This window comes from Miscanthus floridulus, chromosome 18, assembly GCF_019320115.1.
Source record: "Miscanthus floridulus cultivar M001 chromosome 18, ASM1932011v1, whole genome shotgun sequence".
In the NCBI taxonomy this organism is placed as follows: Eukaryota; Viridiplantae; Streptophyta; class Magnoliopsida; order Poales; family Poaceae; genus Miscanthus; species Miscanthus floridulus.
In genome coordinates, this window is record NC_089597.1 from 20377311 (window position 1) to 20391765 (window position 14455).

General features: G+C 43.6%; 1 protein-coding gene across 1 annotated transcript; it reads left to right on the forward strand.

The window, feature by feature from the left end:
• Nucleotides 1-268: 268 nt before the first annotated feature.
• LOC136520882 (leucine carboxyl methyltransferase 1 homolog) lies at nt 269-4543 on the forward strand. Its single transcript, XM_066514558.1, has 13 exons — nt 269-528; nt 1254-1342; nt 1433-1569; nt 1675-1722; nt 1888-1969; nt 2579-2681; nt 2864-2984; nt 3064-3111; nt 3348-3431; nt 3519-3583; nt 3906-3957; nt 4051-4089; nt 4197-4543. The coding sequence occupies exons 1-13, from the start codon at nt 425-427 to the stop codon at nt 4230-4232; spliced, it is 1008 nt and encodes a 335-aa protein (XP_066370655.1). The 5' UTR covers nt 269-424; the 3' UTR covers nt 4233-4543.
• Nucleotides 4544-14455: the final 9912 nt, after the last annotated feature.

Below are 14455 nucleotides of genomic sequence, written 5' to 3' on the forward strand. Positions count from 1 at the left end.
TTAAAGACTTGTCCATGCTCTGATTCCATCCCACAGCATACATCCTCATTTTTTTTTACCGGGCAAGGGGGGCCGGAGCCCTCTATGGCCAATACATGGCTGCGCCGGTGTGTGTAATGAATCCCATTATTGTTTCTATTACCGATTTATTAGGAAAAAACAGGGGGGGTGTCTGCTCGGACTGTATTCTTTTGCAGGCCCATCTTTCCGGCCCATATCGCGTTGCGTTCTTGGGCTGTATAGCCTCTGCCTGCGTCTTCTGCTCTCTGCCTCTCTGCTCCGTCCGTCTCCGTGCCGTGTGCTGGCGTCCAGCGGTCCAGGCGCCGCTCTCCTCTCCCAGACTCCCACCGCCCCGTACCTGTGCCCGTCCCGTCCGTGCGTGCGGCCGGCGGCGCCCTGATCGATCGACCCACGCCCCAGCCGGATGGAGGCGTCAGCTTCAGCAGAAAGTGGGGGAGGCAGCGCCGCCACGCGGAGCAGCCCGGCGGCTGTGCAGGCCACCAACGACGACGCCGCGGCCAGCAAGCTGTAATCCCCTTCCCTTCCTCCTCCCCTGTCTCTCCCAGAGATGCGATGGTTTCCGTTGTGCGGCTAATTTGTTTCCTCCGTTGCAATTGGGTGGTGGATGGAAGAGGCGCGGCTGGTTTGTTGGGCCCGCTTGCTTGTCGATAATTGTACACTTTTGGTTGCAATGAATCGGCGTAGGAACTAGAAAGCACTTGAGCCTGGCTCATAAGCATGTAACACGATGCACGGTTCTCTTGTTAGGAAGATGAATTGGGGTAGCTTGTCACTCCAATTTTGATGTGAAAGTCTCTCTTTGCGGCAAGGGGGATATACAGTGCTATAGAAAAATGCTCCATTTTTATTTTTCTGTGTAAGAAATCAATATAAAGGTAAGAAAGAGGTATGCCCCAGTTACCAGTTCGTTGTCAACTGAACTATCCCTTGTGTGGATGATTAGCGGATAGCGAGTTCAAGCCACAGCTTTAAGTACTTATGTGGGCTTCTGTCCTTGATACTTGATACGCAAAGTGGCCAAAATGTCAGCCCTGAACACTTCAGAAGGCTCATGTGCACCTGAGTCACTGCAATTTACGTCATGGGATGAAATCAATCTTAAGACCCTGCAAAATGCTCTGCAGATTATGCAAAATGTGGGAATGGTTCCAAACTTAGATAGCATTCTGGTTGCAAACTAGGTATTTGCCACAGCATTTGTTACTAACATGGCATATTAACTTGTTTTGCAGGTCCTGTGTTAACAAAGGATACATGAAGGATGATTATGTGCGGTTTTTTGTTAGGCGACCAACAAGGAGAGCTCCAATAATCAATCGTGGTAGGTACTGCTTCTGGATGTTGTCTTTATTCTGGTGATGTATTAAGTATATGGGAACTTTGAACCTTGTCCTTTCCAAATCACTGGCAGGGTATTATGCACGTTGGTCTGTTCTCAGGAAGCTTCTGCATCAGTTCCTCAATGCGGGGAAGAATAATGACAGTGAGAAGCCGAAACAAATATTATCTCTTGGTGCTGGCTTTGACACAACATTCTTCCAGTTGCAAGTTAGTCCTTTAATCCCATTATTATCCCCACAGGACAGAGATCTAATTCGTGTTGATGTGACTGATCGATTCCTTTTTGGTTCTTGTTTTTTCTCACACCCCAAGGATGAAGGGATGGCTCCACACCTTTATGTAGAACTGGATTTCAAGGAGGTATTGGAATTTCTCATTTCTGTACTGAAGTGCACTTTACTCCTTGATGCAATGTAATTCTTGTGTTGTGATTTTAGCATGCTAGTAGTTATCGAATATTTCCCACTTGCATCTTCTCACCCTTGTGCACGCTAGTAATATCTGTCAACTGCAAATGTTTGGCAGGTAACCAGCAAAAAGGCCGCCATCATTAACCATTATAGTGAAATGAAGGAAAAGTTAGGCTCAGAAGCTTCAATTTCAATCGGTACTTCTTTCATTTACTCTCTGTGTATCATCCCTTTTTGCATGTTGGGTCCTTCAAATTTGTAATTGGATTGACCCAAACTTCTAAACTATTTCATGCACTATAGTAAACTATCCTTTTAGAACTATCTATTTGTCAATTATTCACTAGATGTCTGCCTCTTATCCTATTTCTGTTGTATCTCACAGACATTTGTGTTTAAACACATACAAGGAGATGTGTTGTTTACTGAGTAGCAGTAGTAAAGTCTTATATTCCATACAGAAAATTCAAGTCACCTTTTGTCTAGTTCTCAGCTAGTGTGTATCCGCTGATTTATAGTAGCAAATGAATGGTCCTTGGAGAAGCATAAAGTACTAGTTACCATAGCAGAAAAAGTTCCTTTTTCATTTGGTTTCAGAGTAGCCGTTCCATCCTGTTTGGAAGAAAACTCTCTTTCTCGTTGTGAGAACTTCAAAACTTCAACTGGATAATGAACTTTTGCAAAATAGTACTTTCAGATTCAAATCAGAATTGCAAGTTGGAGTGACCACTCCATGTTACAGAATTGGACATTTCTTTTTCTTGATGTGCCTGTAGCCTGCGCAATAACTTATCCATCTATTTCAGAAAAAGGTGAAGTGATAAGTACGCATTACAAGCTATTTTCTGTTGATATTCGTGACATACCAAAACTGGATTCAGTTATTCGCATGGCTGAAATGGATCCTAGGTAAGCTTATTTTCTACCCACTATGTGTAATCCATCTCTTCTGATACGAAAACATGTTGAACTAGAAAATATGCCACACAATAGAGGGACACCATCCAGTAGGATACGTGCATGATGTAGTTTCTATATCTTTTTAATATAAACCAAGCTTTCAAGTGTTTGATATAACTTTCTGTTATCAGCTTGCCAACCTTTATAATTGCAGAGTGTGTGCTTATTTACCTGGACCCAACTGCCACTGGTGCTATCATTAGTTGGGCATCTCAAAAGTTCTCCACTGCTGTCTTTTTCTTATATGAGCAGGTCGAATCATTCTCATGGTGTACTATATTTTGCCTCTTAGGTGTAGCCTTTGGAATTGATGGCTAATGTTTTGATGCAGATTCATCCTGATGATGCATTTGGGGAGCAAATGATTAGAAATCTTGAGGTATCTGTTTACTCTATGTATTTCCATGAACCACTGTAACCTTTAATTCACTGTGGCACATGAACCCTTTGGCTTAAGGTTCAGTCAAAAACTTGGGTTAAATTTGCATACTCTGGTGGTGCTTGTATTTGGTTAGCTCTTGCTCTAGTCTGTACCATTCAGTATAGATGTATCAATCATTTTTTGTTTTAGCATTAACATATCACCTAATGCCATCTGTCATCCTGCTGATGCAGAGTAGAGGATGCCCCCTCCTTGGTATAAATGCTACACCAACCTTGAGTCACAAGGAGAAACTTTTTCATGGCAATGGATGGCAGGTACATTAGTGATAATATGAATGAAATATTAGCATATCAAAATGTTATAGTTCCTGGGGACTGGGGTTCTTATGATCATTTTTTCAGAGAGCTGTTGCATGGGATATGCTGAAAATCTATAACGACTTCATTGACAGTCAAGAAAGACGCAGGTAATGTTTCTAGTGATATCTATAATTCTATAAATAGTACTGAAACACAAAAATAAGGTTTTGACTTTCAAATATAAAAGAGGATGAAAGTGATAAGAGATCACTGAAACTAAAATATTTTGTTGGACGATGCTGGTTGGTACAATCATGTGAACTGGAGAAAACATCTTACCTATTGAATGTGATGCTCACCCCCAATGAGTTGTTCTCATTTCTCTAGTGTTTCAAATTTGATCCTGGTTGAGAACTCAGTTTCCAGCTTTTGTTATACTGCACCTTTCCATGATGTCACAACTGATAAGGCTGCCTGCAATGGATGCAGGATTGAACGACTAGAACTGTTTGATGAGTTTGAAGAGTGGTATATGATGCAGGTATATGACCCCCCTTGAGAAATACTGTACTGCTCGTTGTTTTGTTAAATTAAGTGTGTTTCTGCATCTGAAACTTTCGACTTCTGCTTTCAGGAACACTACTGTGTGGCCTATGGAATCAACGATGCCGAGGTTAGTTGTCTTTATATGATTCTTGTGAAATCTAAACGCCTCTGTCCAGTCGAATCCACCAGTCTACAATTCTGTGTCGAGGCTAAATTTAGTCTTCTCAATTTCAGGGCATATTTGACAGTTTTGGTTTTAAAGAGACATAGTAGCACTGGTGCCTTTTCTTCTGTGGGTACCAGCTGTACTTGTTGTAAACTGACACCATTCGTACTAGTCTTCCTCGGAGTAACCTTTGCTTGATAAAAGAAGGAACAGGGGTAGGATACCTAAGCATCTCCTCATGTTGGAGCTTGCTTTGATAGGCTGTTCAAGTTCAACGGCGTTGTACTTGGTTTAACGTCTTGATGGCAGTCGCAGTGGTGTTTGATGTGAACTTGTGAAGCATGCCAGTTTGTCACAATATGAGCAGAACGACTCTGATATGACTATGTTTTCCATTTTATTGTTTGCAAATTCAGTTTAGTGCGGAACCATGGCTGACACTGACAGTGGGATCCCGCTGGCTTAAATCTGATAGCACATATTTGCAGTAAATCCAATACATACTTTAGCTTCTTCCGATAGACATACACGTCCGGCAGTACCAATTTGCCTTCGATAATGATACCCTGGCCTCCGTCCTTTTACGGACGGGACCGACCCTCTTGCCCCCACGCCGCGCGCCTTGTGCTGCGTTCTCCCGCCTCCACCTCCCGCCGTGGCTGCGAGTCGACCGCGGGCGACCTCGAGTTCTGTGTTGGTGTCGAGCTCCGCGTCAACGAGCTTCAATTGGAGGTCCGCAAGTATATGAGAACATGTTGCAACGGTATGTTTTCATGCGTTTCATCAAATGTATGCTGTATATGTTTCAAACGTATATTTGAGTAGATCTGCTGTTGCATATGTTGCAATAGCTGTACACTTATGTTGCAAGTGTATATTTCAAATGTTTCAAATATTTTAAACGTATGTTGCAAGTGTTTTATCTGGATGTTGCATATGTTGCAATGGCTATACACGTATGTTGCAAGCATATGTTGCAAAGGTTTCAGTTGTTTCAAACGTATGCTGCCAGCGTTTTATCTGGATGTTACATATGTTGCAATGGTTATACATATATGTTGGAAGTGTATGTTTCAAATGTTTCAGCTGTTCAAACGTATGTTGTAAGTGTTCTATTTAGATGCTGCATGTGTTGCACTGCCTATACACGTATGTTGCAAACTGTATGTTTCAAATGTTTCAAACGTACGTTGCAAGTATTTTATTTGGATGTTGCATATGTTGCAGTGGCCATACACATATGTCGCAAGCATATGTTTGTAAATGTTTCATCTGTTTCAGACGTATGTTGCAGCAAATGCTTTATGTTGCATGACTAGGCGCAGGAAGTGGACGCGGATGAAGGTGGTCCCCTTGGGCACAGTGGTGCCCGCGTGCGCGCAGGAAGCGAAGCGGGCGCGGCGGCCTCCACATGCGCAACAGCATCGCGCAGACAGGTGCGGCAACAGCGTGCCGGCGGGCGGGCAGGAGCTGCATGCATGTGTTGTGGGGCCTACCCAGGCAAAGTGGGAGGCAGAGGCGCGATGCACGTGTCCCTTTCGTTGGCCGCATGCATCTAGGGAAGTGCGTCACCTGCGCCGTTTCCTGCCGCAGGAGCGCATCAGGCGCGTGGGCGGGCAGTAGGCGCGGGCGTCCGGACTAATGCCGCGTCCGGACGTCCGGGCGCTATTCTTTCCCATTTGCCTTTGATGTGCGGGGAGCTTTCAGGTGAATCATGACGGGTTGGCGGCATGGCGTACATATGGAGGGTGTTAATTATTAATGAAAATTTTAACAATTGTGGCCATGTTCGCTTGGAGAAATTCTAGAAGAATCTGGATAAATTTAGAGGAATTTGTGAGAAAAAAACACTATTTTAGATAAAAAAAGACACGAATTAAACCGGGTTTAAGGGGACGCAACGGGCCTGTTTGTCCACCCCGACGTGTGAGGACTGCCGGGTCTGAAGTTGCTCTTTCGCGCGGCTGCAGATTCGTCTCATCTGGTGACCCGTCATTTCGCTCGCGCACCTTCCGTCACGGGCCACCTTGGTGTCGCCCTGACTTTGCCACGTGGCCCTTCGCTCTTGTCCGGTTCAAAAAGTCGTTCGGTGCTTACCTTCCGCTTGGCCGCCAGAGAGAAGCCGACGAGCACCTGCTGTCAACAAAAAAATGAATACACGGCGTGAGATAACTGAATGGATGGCATGAAGCGAATAGAGGTGGAGCCGAAGAGGACGAAGCTTGCTCCAACAAGTGGCACACATGCAAAAATCATATATTAGATAGTTACCATAGCAACGACAAGTGGCACACATGCAAAAATTATATATGACATCTGTCTATTCATTAGATGGTACCATATACAATCAACGACAAGTGGCAGGCATGCAAAAATCAAATATGACACGTGTAACTTTCTTTCTTCACTAGATGATTATAAATACATGCACTTTGTTCAATGAATAACAAACACAAGAATACAACATGTTCGCTGGTTGGTTTCTGGGCTGGTCTGGGCTGGCTGAAACCAACAAACGAACATGGTGAAGAGCCATGCGCAATGCTCTAGCAAATGATCATCACCATGATGACCTTGAAGGTGAGTTTTTCTACCATCGTGACCTTGTAATAGCGAGTTCAAACTTATTAGGTTGTTGGTCATTTTTAGACAATCAGAAAACACATATATAGCCAGGTTGTTGATTTACATCTATTTCAATAGTTTTTTGTGCAATTTTAGTGGACGCCAAGGAGACCATGGACCAGTGCATCATGCAATTCTTTGCGGCCCTCACACGGGTGGCCATGCAGGCAAGACCGGCGCCTGACTATCACCGGCAACAACCTGATTGTCGGCTTTGCTAGCCTCGGATTGGTCGACTATGTGCAGCTCATGATCGAGTACCTACGCCTGTACCATAACGATCCTGAAGGTGAGTTTTATTACACTGAAGATATTTCTTAGGAGGACATGGGATATTGTCACTAGCAGTTCGAGATTTTGTATATAAACAATTCATTGTCGGTAGCTAGATCGGGCTATATAAAGCGCTACCGACAAAGAAACAAGTTAGACCAGGATGTCTTTTCCTTTTTAAAAAGGATTTAAGAAGCCTGCAAGCGGTGCTGACAAAATAGCGAGTTGGAACTTATTACACCATTAGTCATTTTCTTGACAATCGATCAGAAAACATATAGTCGGGTTGTTGATATTACATCTGTTTCAATAAATAATTTTTTGGTACAATTTTGGTGGAGCTCTTCGTATACTTGGTGAATATGACATGATGCATCTAATAATTTTTTTAACATCTGCAAGATCGAAACCACCTGAAGACTACACCATCCCGAAAGGCACCATAATGCGTATCATGCGCCAAGTCCTGCCACAAGACTCAAGGGTCACTAGTGGCGCCAAAAAGACCTTGGACAAGTGCATCGTGCAATTCTCTGCGGTCCTCACACGGGCGGCCAGGCAGGAGTGCCGACGAGATGGGCGCCTCACTATCACCACCACCGATGACCTGATCGTTGGCTTAGCTAACCTCGGATTTGGTGATTATGTGGGGCCCATGTCCGAGTACTTACATCTCTACTGTGAGAATGTTAACCAACAGGCTGTAGCACCGCCAGCACCTCTGGCACTGTCGGCACCTGTGGCCCCGACCATGCAGGAAGAGACAGCAGTGCCACTGCCACCACCGTCGCTGGATCTCACGCTGCAGTTGGGTTTGCCATCCGTGCCAGACGTCACAGACCTGGCGCCTCGTACTGACATGTACGCGCTGTGGCCTAGAGGAGCACCAGCGGCGGCGGGCAGCTCGCTGGCGCCGATGCTGCCACCTGCTGATGATGATGAACAGTGCCAACCCTGGAGAGGTGCCAGAGGTGCGACGGCCAAGGGCCTATGGGAGGGAGGGGGCCAGGCCCATGTATACTGTAGACCCCAACCCTATAGTCCGATAACACTTGATAGGCAGCCCGAGATGTTCAGGATCAGGAGCGCCGAGCGCTTGCTTCCCCAGTCCGTGAGTCTACTACGTACGCGAGCGCCCAGGGCGAAGGGTCACGGTCTCAGGGGTCACGGAGAGTCGGAGGCAGAGCCGCGCCGCGCCGTGCCGTCGTCGGCCGCCGCGGAGAGCCGGAAACACGGAAACGGCGCACTCACAGGCTCGACTCGACGACGACGCGACCAGGCGGATCAGCCGATCATCAGTTTATCAATCATCAGTTCATCAGCCGATCAGGCCCTAGCACCTAGGTAATTTTTCCCATAATCGTTTTTAATTCAAATTAATTATTTCAGACTTCTAGTACTGGTACTCTGTCATGTTTTTCTTTTAATTTAGGTGTTAGAATCTTAGAATGGCCCGTTCGCTGGTCTGAAACTTGGCTGAAACTGGCTGAAAAACATTGTTTCGGCTGAATTGTTGTGAGAGAAAAACACTGTTCCGGCTGAAAAAAGAAGCCGAACAAGCAATTTTTAAGACAAACGAACGGGGCCAATGTTACCTAAGAAGCATTTGTCGGGATCTCAGAAAAGAAAACAGAAAAACAAGAAAATAAATTTATTGAATCTTAGAAAGGTGCTATACATAAGTGGACACTATTGATCTCAATACCGTCCTTGATGATTCTGCATCAAGAAGTGCCCAAAAAAGTATCTTTTTATAAGAAGCAATTGATATTATGGAGTTCTATTCTTCCTTGTGGTAATCATATTAGTTTTAGAAGTATAAATATACTATTGTTTTAGTTTACTTTTTTTTTTACGGTCACTGGAGGAGTTTTCGCCACCTGAATTTTATTTGGCCCTCGTAGTCCGCGATAATGTTTACAAGATGTTTACATTTTGAGAGAAATGAAGTTTACATGCCGCTCCTGGACCGTTTTAGTTTACATTGTTCTTCGATAACTATCAAACATGTTAAATTAAAAATATATCACTGGATTTATTTTTGCTTTGCAACAAAAATTAGCGTCTATATATTATAAGATTTTATATGTGGTCTAGAGGACCTTTGTGACAAGTTCGTCAGAGGGCCCTCAAAATTCTAGGACCGGCACCGATGACCAAGACAAGTGAAGTGAACTACCTGGCCTGCAGCCGGCAACTTTGAGTAGGCTTGCTCTAATAAACCAATTGACGGATGGACCAAGATGACGAGAATAAGTATTTGCTTTTATTTAGTTCGACTGTTAAGTGAACAAGTTATTTCAGTGCCCTTTTCTATGTTCTACCGCTCTAAATATGCTATTTCAGAATAATGTTCTAGCCAGGCTTAATTTGTTGGAGATTGCTATTATCGTTGAATCAAAATTTCCTTTTGTCCCGGAATGTGCAGCTATCCAGTTATAAGCATGTTCGTTTGTTTGTATACGATCGTAGATTATAAGCTGGAACACTATTTTTCTCTCACACCAAACCAGCCAGCAGTAAATAATTTACGATCGTTTACGACGAAACGAACCGCCAGCAGTAAATATCTTGTTCCTTATTATTACAGTATCATGTTTTAATACTTGTGCATGGTAGTCAAGTGATAGCCAGATTTACAATTGTTCAAAGTCAAAGAGCCGCTACAAATACAACGGCTCTGTTGGCTCTTATAATCCATCTTTTTTAGCTTGTTTTTTCAGTCAGAACAGTGTTTCGACTTGTTTTTTCAGCGAAACGAACGGGGCCAACATATGATTGCTCAACATACACGGTTCATATATCTATTAATGATTATGGCCCTGTTCGCTTGGCTAAAATTGGCTGAAAACATTGTTCTGGCTGAATTGTTGTTACAGAAAAACATTGTTCCAGCTAAAAAAACAAGCTAAATAGTGCCGCTTTTAAGGTCAACCGAACCGGGCCTATGCCACTCAAGTCCAATGTTTTTGTGCTTCTATCGATTGTTTTTGCAGTTTGCCATAGCTCACGAACGCATGTCACGTTACTCTTCGCTTATGCCCTGTTCGGCTTACCAAAAAAAAATAGTACTATTTAGCTTTTTTTTCAATTAAAATATTATTTTTCTCTTATAAGAATTTAGTTAGAATAGTATTTTTAGCTAGTTTTAACCATAATTCAGCAAGGGCCTTATCATCCACCTGGTGCCCTGGTTCCATGAGACGCCATATGCGTCATCTTGGTCCCGACTATCGACGCTAACATGGCGTCGCAGCAGGCTGCTGGTTTAGGCCTGTTTAGTTCCTAAAAATTTTTGCGCAGTATTCATCCCATCGAATCTTGCGGCACATACATAGAGTACTAAATATAGACGAAAAAAAATTAATTGCACAGTTGGGTGAGAAATCGCGAGACGAAACTTTCGAACCTATTTAATCCATAATTAGACACTAATTACCAAATACAAACGAAAGTGCTACGGTAACCAAAATCTAAAATTTTTTACATCTAAACGCACCCTTAAGGTGTTCACAGCAGTGCTGATGAAGTTGACAGCTAACATGGCTCTAGCCAGATGGAGAACTAGGCTGTCTTCCCGTTCGTGAATTTTGGAAATTTGGTTACAGTAGCACTTTCATTTTTATTTGGCATTTAGTGTTCAATCATGGACTAATTAGGTCCAAAACGTTCGTCTCGTAATTTTCAATCAAATTGTATAATTAGTTTTTTTCGTCTACATTTAATGCTCCATGCATGTATTGCAAGATTCGATGTGATGGTTACTATATCATTTTTTGAAAATTTGATTGGAAACTAAACAAGCACCTAGCTGTTGAGAGGTAGCTAGAATAATAAAAAAAAGGTAGCATGGGCCCATGAGATTCTCGCTTTCTCCTGCTTCACGCGGCCAGCCAGCAAAGAACAACCGGCTAGCTATTTGTTTTTTTCTCGTCTAGCCCTGTAGGCTTCGACGTGACCAAGGGCCTGCTCCCTTTTTTGCTTAGCCCTCGTCTAGTTGGCTTGATTCCACGGCGGCAGATTCACTGTAGCTACACGGTAGATTCTACGGCGGCAGATTTACTGTGTAATCGTTGACTAATTAGGTTCAAAACGTTCGTCTCGTAAGGTACAACTAAACTGTGCAATTAGTTTTTGATTTCGTCAACATTTAGTACTCCATGCATCTACCGCAAGTTTGATGTGACGGAAATCTTCTTTTTGCATAGTGTTAAAGTTGGGAATTTGGGAGGAACTAAACACACCCTCAGTGTCTTGCCAGATTGTGTCGGAAGGAATTCCTCTCGAGTCTCGACCATCAGCTACAGACCGAGTTTTTTTAATGAATTACACGAGTCGAGTACAGAAGCAACACTCAATACGTACGTATACTCACTCCTATAATCACACATACGTAAACCCTACCTCTATAAGTATCTCTGAAAGACTGCCGACACATCTGGCACCTAGCTACTTGAGAGCTATGACCTCTTGGGTCTCCCATCTTTTCTGATTTCTTTTTATTTGGAGCCAGAGTTTCGTTTGAAGGAACAAAATTATCCTTGTTAAATTCCTCTAACTCCTTTTTCTCATTGCCATCTTCTTCTGGCTGTAATTCCTTGTCGATTGGAGAGGGATTATTTTCATCCCCATCCTTTTCAACCCGAGACTGCATTTCATAGACATTAGTCTCCAATGACTACCTCAACGTACTCTAGAATTAAGTCCAGGTTAAGTACAGCCACCTTCATTCTCGAATGTCCGTATTTTTTTAGTGAATTTCATATCCACCATACGAGTGACTCCAAGGATAGAGCCAATAGCCGATATGATAGGAAACTTCCTAAGCTCCTTGCAGAGTCCACCAAACTGCACCCAAAACGTTAGGAATTCTATACTTATATTCCTCCATGTTTTTACAAGAGCCATGAGCAATGTCGACCAAGAAGGTGAATCGGCATCTCATCTACCAAGCTACAAAGAGGGCAGGCACAAAGATTAGACCATATGCGCTTAGCCAATCTATCAGTTGTCCAAGTGATGTATATATTAGTCCAGTTTCTAAAAAATGGTTTATTTATATATTCTAGACAAGTTTGATGAATGGTGCATGTGATGGCCCATATGAGCACGCAAGGATCGTGGAGCAGTAAGAAGTTAGGTTTTGGAAATTTCATTGGCCATAAAATTATTCTTAAATATTGTATTTAAATGGCCTAAACAATAAAACGCATCCTCAAAAGAGACCGGTTGCCATGGCCAACACATAACACCATAACTTGCATGTGTGAAGGTTGCATGTTGGCCTAAATATTTCATTTAACATTAATTTCCTTCCATTTCATTTAGAGTCCATCCTATTTAAGGTTTTTTTTGGGAACGCATGAATTTTACAGAAATTAACAGAAACAACTTTTCTCGTATTCCAAACGGACCCTAATACTTCTTAAATTTTCTTCAACCATTAATGTCTCATTTTATCTACTTACACATGACATGTGTTCTCTGGCTGTAAAAGGCAGAGGGGTTTGGGGAGGCCGGTGGACCGGTGTTGGTGGCAGTCAAGACGATGGCGGGGACGCCACTTGCTTGGCTGTGGGAGAGGCCGATTGGATGGTGCCACCGGCGGGGGAACCATCCGGTGAAGAAGAAGAAGGGGGTTAGAATTAGCAAGGGCAGTGTGGGTGTAGGTGTGGCATGAGCGTCGCCAGAGCCGAACAGGCAGCGGCAACGGCAGGGGAGTTTATGAGGTTTAAGATGCAGGGGAAGGGATCCGTGCGTGCTGGCTTCAAGCCAAACACACGTTAGCCGAGTCCTTAATTAATACAGTAGGAGGTCGTAAAATTGTGGGTCAAAAGACCACTACAATGTGAAAGGATCAAGATAGCCAAGAGGGAGGGTGAATTGGGCTAATTCTAATTTTTTTGCAATAATTAAGCCCCACACTTAGCCCATTTCACCCCTTATGTCTAGATTGTGTTTCTATTGTTTTGGCGTACAAAAGTTTTGCATCCTAGGTTCCAATCTAACTCTAGCATGGCAATTCTAGAAATGTAAAGATATGAAATAAATTGCTCAAATATAAATGCTCAAAATAAAGAGAGAGAAAGGAACGCGGCGATATTTTTCCGAGGTATCAAAGAGTCGCCACTCCCCACTAGTCCTCGTTGGAGCACCCGCACAAGGGTGTAGCTCCCCCTTGATACACGCAAGGATCAAGTGCTCTCTATGGGCTGATTCTTTGACACTCCATGGTGAATCGCCCACAACCACTCACAACATGACTTGGGTTATCCACAAGCTTCGTCGGATGATCACCAAGCTCCCAACCACCACCGAGCCGTCTAGGTGATGGCGATCACCAAAAGTAACAATCATAAACTCTCACTTGACCAAGACAAGCCTAATGAGAAAGATGGATGCACACTTGCTACTCCCTATGCACTAGTGAGGTCCTTAATCTTGGATTATCAACTCTCAATCACCACACTAGGCTCTTGCTCTCCCTTGCACTACAAAGGTGTTTCACAGCTGAACAATTGGACAAGAGACCTCACATGAATGAGTGGGATAAGTATTTATACCCCCTCATTCAAAACATAACGGTTAGAGGCCAACTCAGCAAGTTCAGGGTGACCGGACATGCCGGTTAGGGTGACCGGACGCTCCGGTCAGTAGTACACGTCATTGTGTCAGATAGAGTCGTTAGCTTTGACCGGACTCTGACCTACGTCTGGTCATCACCCACCGGACGCGTCCAGTCAGCAAAATGCCCATATAGATGCCCTATGATGTTGATCGGATGCAGGCACCCTAGCGTTCGGTCATGTACTGTTTAGCGTCTGGACAGTACATGACTGTAGCTGCTGATCAAATGAACAGACCAGACTCTTCACGCTGCGTCCGGTCACAACCAAACCAACGTTCGGTCAGTCATTTGGCCCTCCATTCACTTCCAATTCGAAATCCTTCGAGAATGAAGTTGACTTCTATCGATCTTAGGGCTATTCATAAGCTACCTAGTGCTAAGTTTGACATGTGTGCACCACACCTAATCCATTAGACTCACCTAGGTCAAGCTACTAGTACATACCCCCTTAATAGTACGGCCAAAGGAAAAACAAAGTCCTAAACTACTCTAAGTGTCTCTCTAACGCCAAACGACACTTAGAATTAGTCCGTCCTTAACCTTGTCGTCCATCCTTTGAAAACCGAAACGATTTCCATCGACAGGGACATGACAACCATGATTGTCCAATCAATTTCTATTACCATGACCTAACTCAAATTGCATCTACAAAATACATGTTAGTCATACTAATCTCGTGTTGTCATTAATCACCAAAATCCAACTAGGGGCCTAGATGCTTTTACAATGGAACAACAATAGTTTGCCTCTAGGGATGATTTCTCTCAAACCTTTCACTACCAGACCAGCGAAATTTCCTGT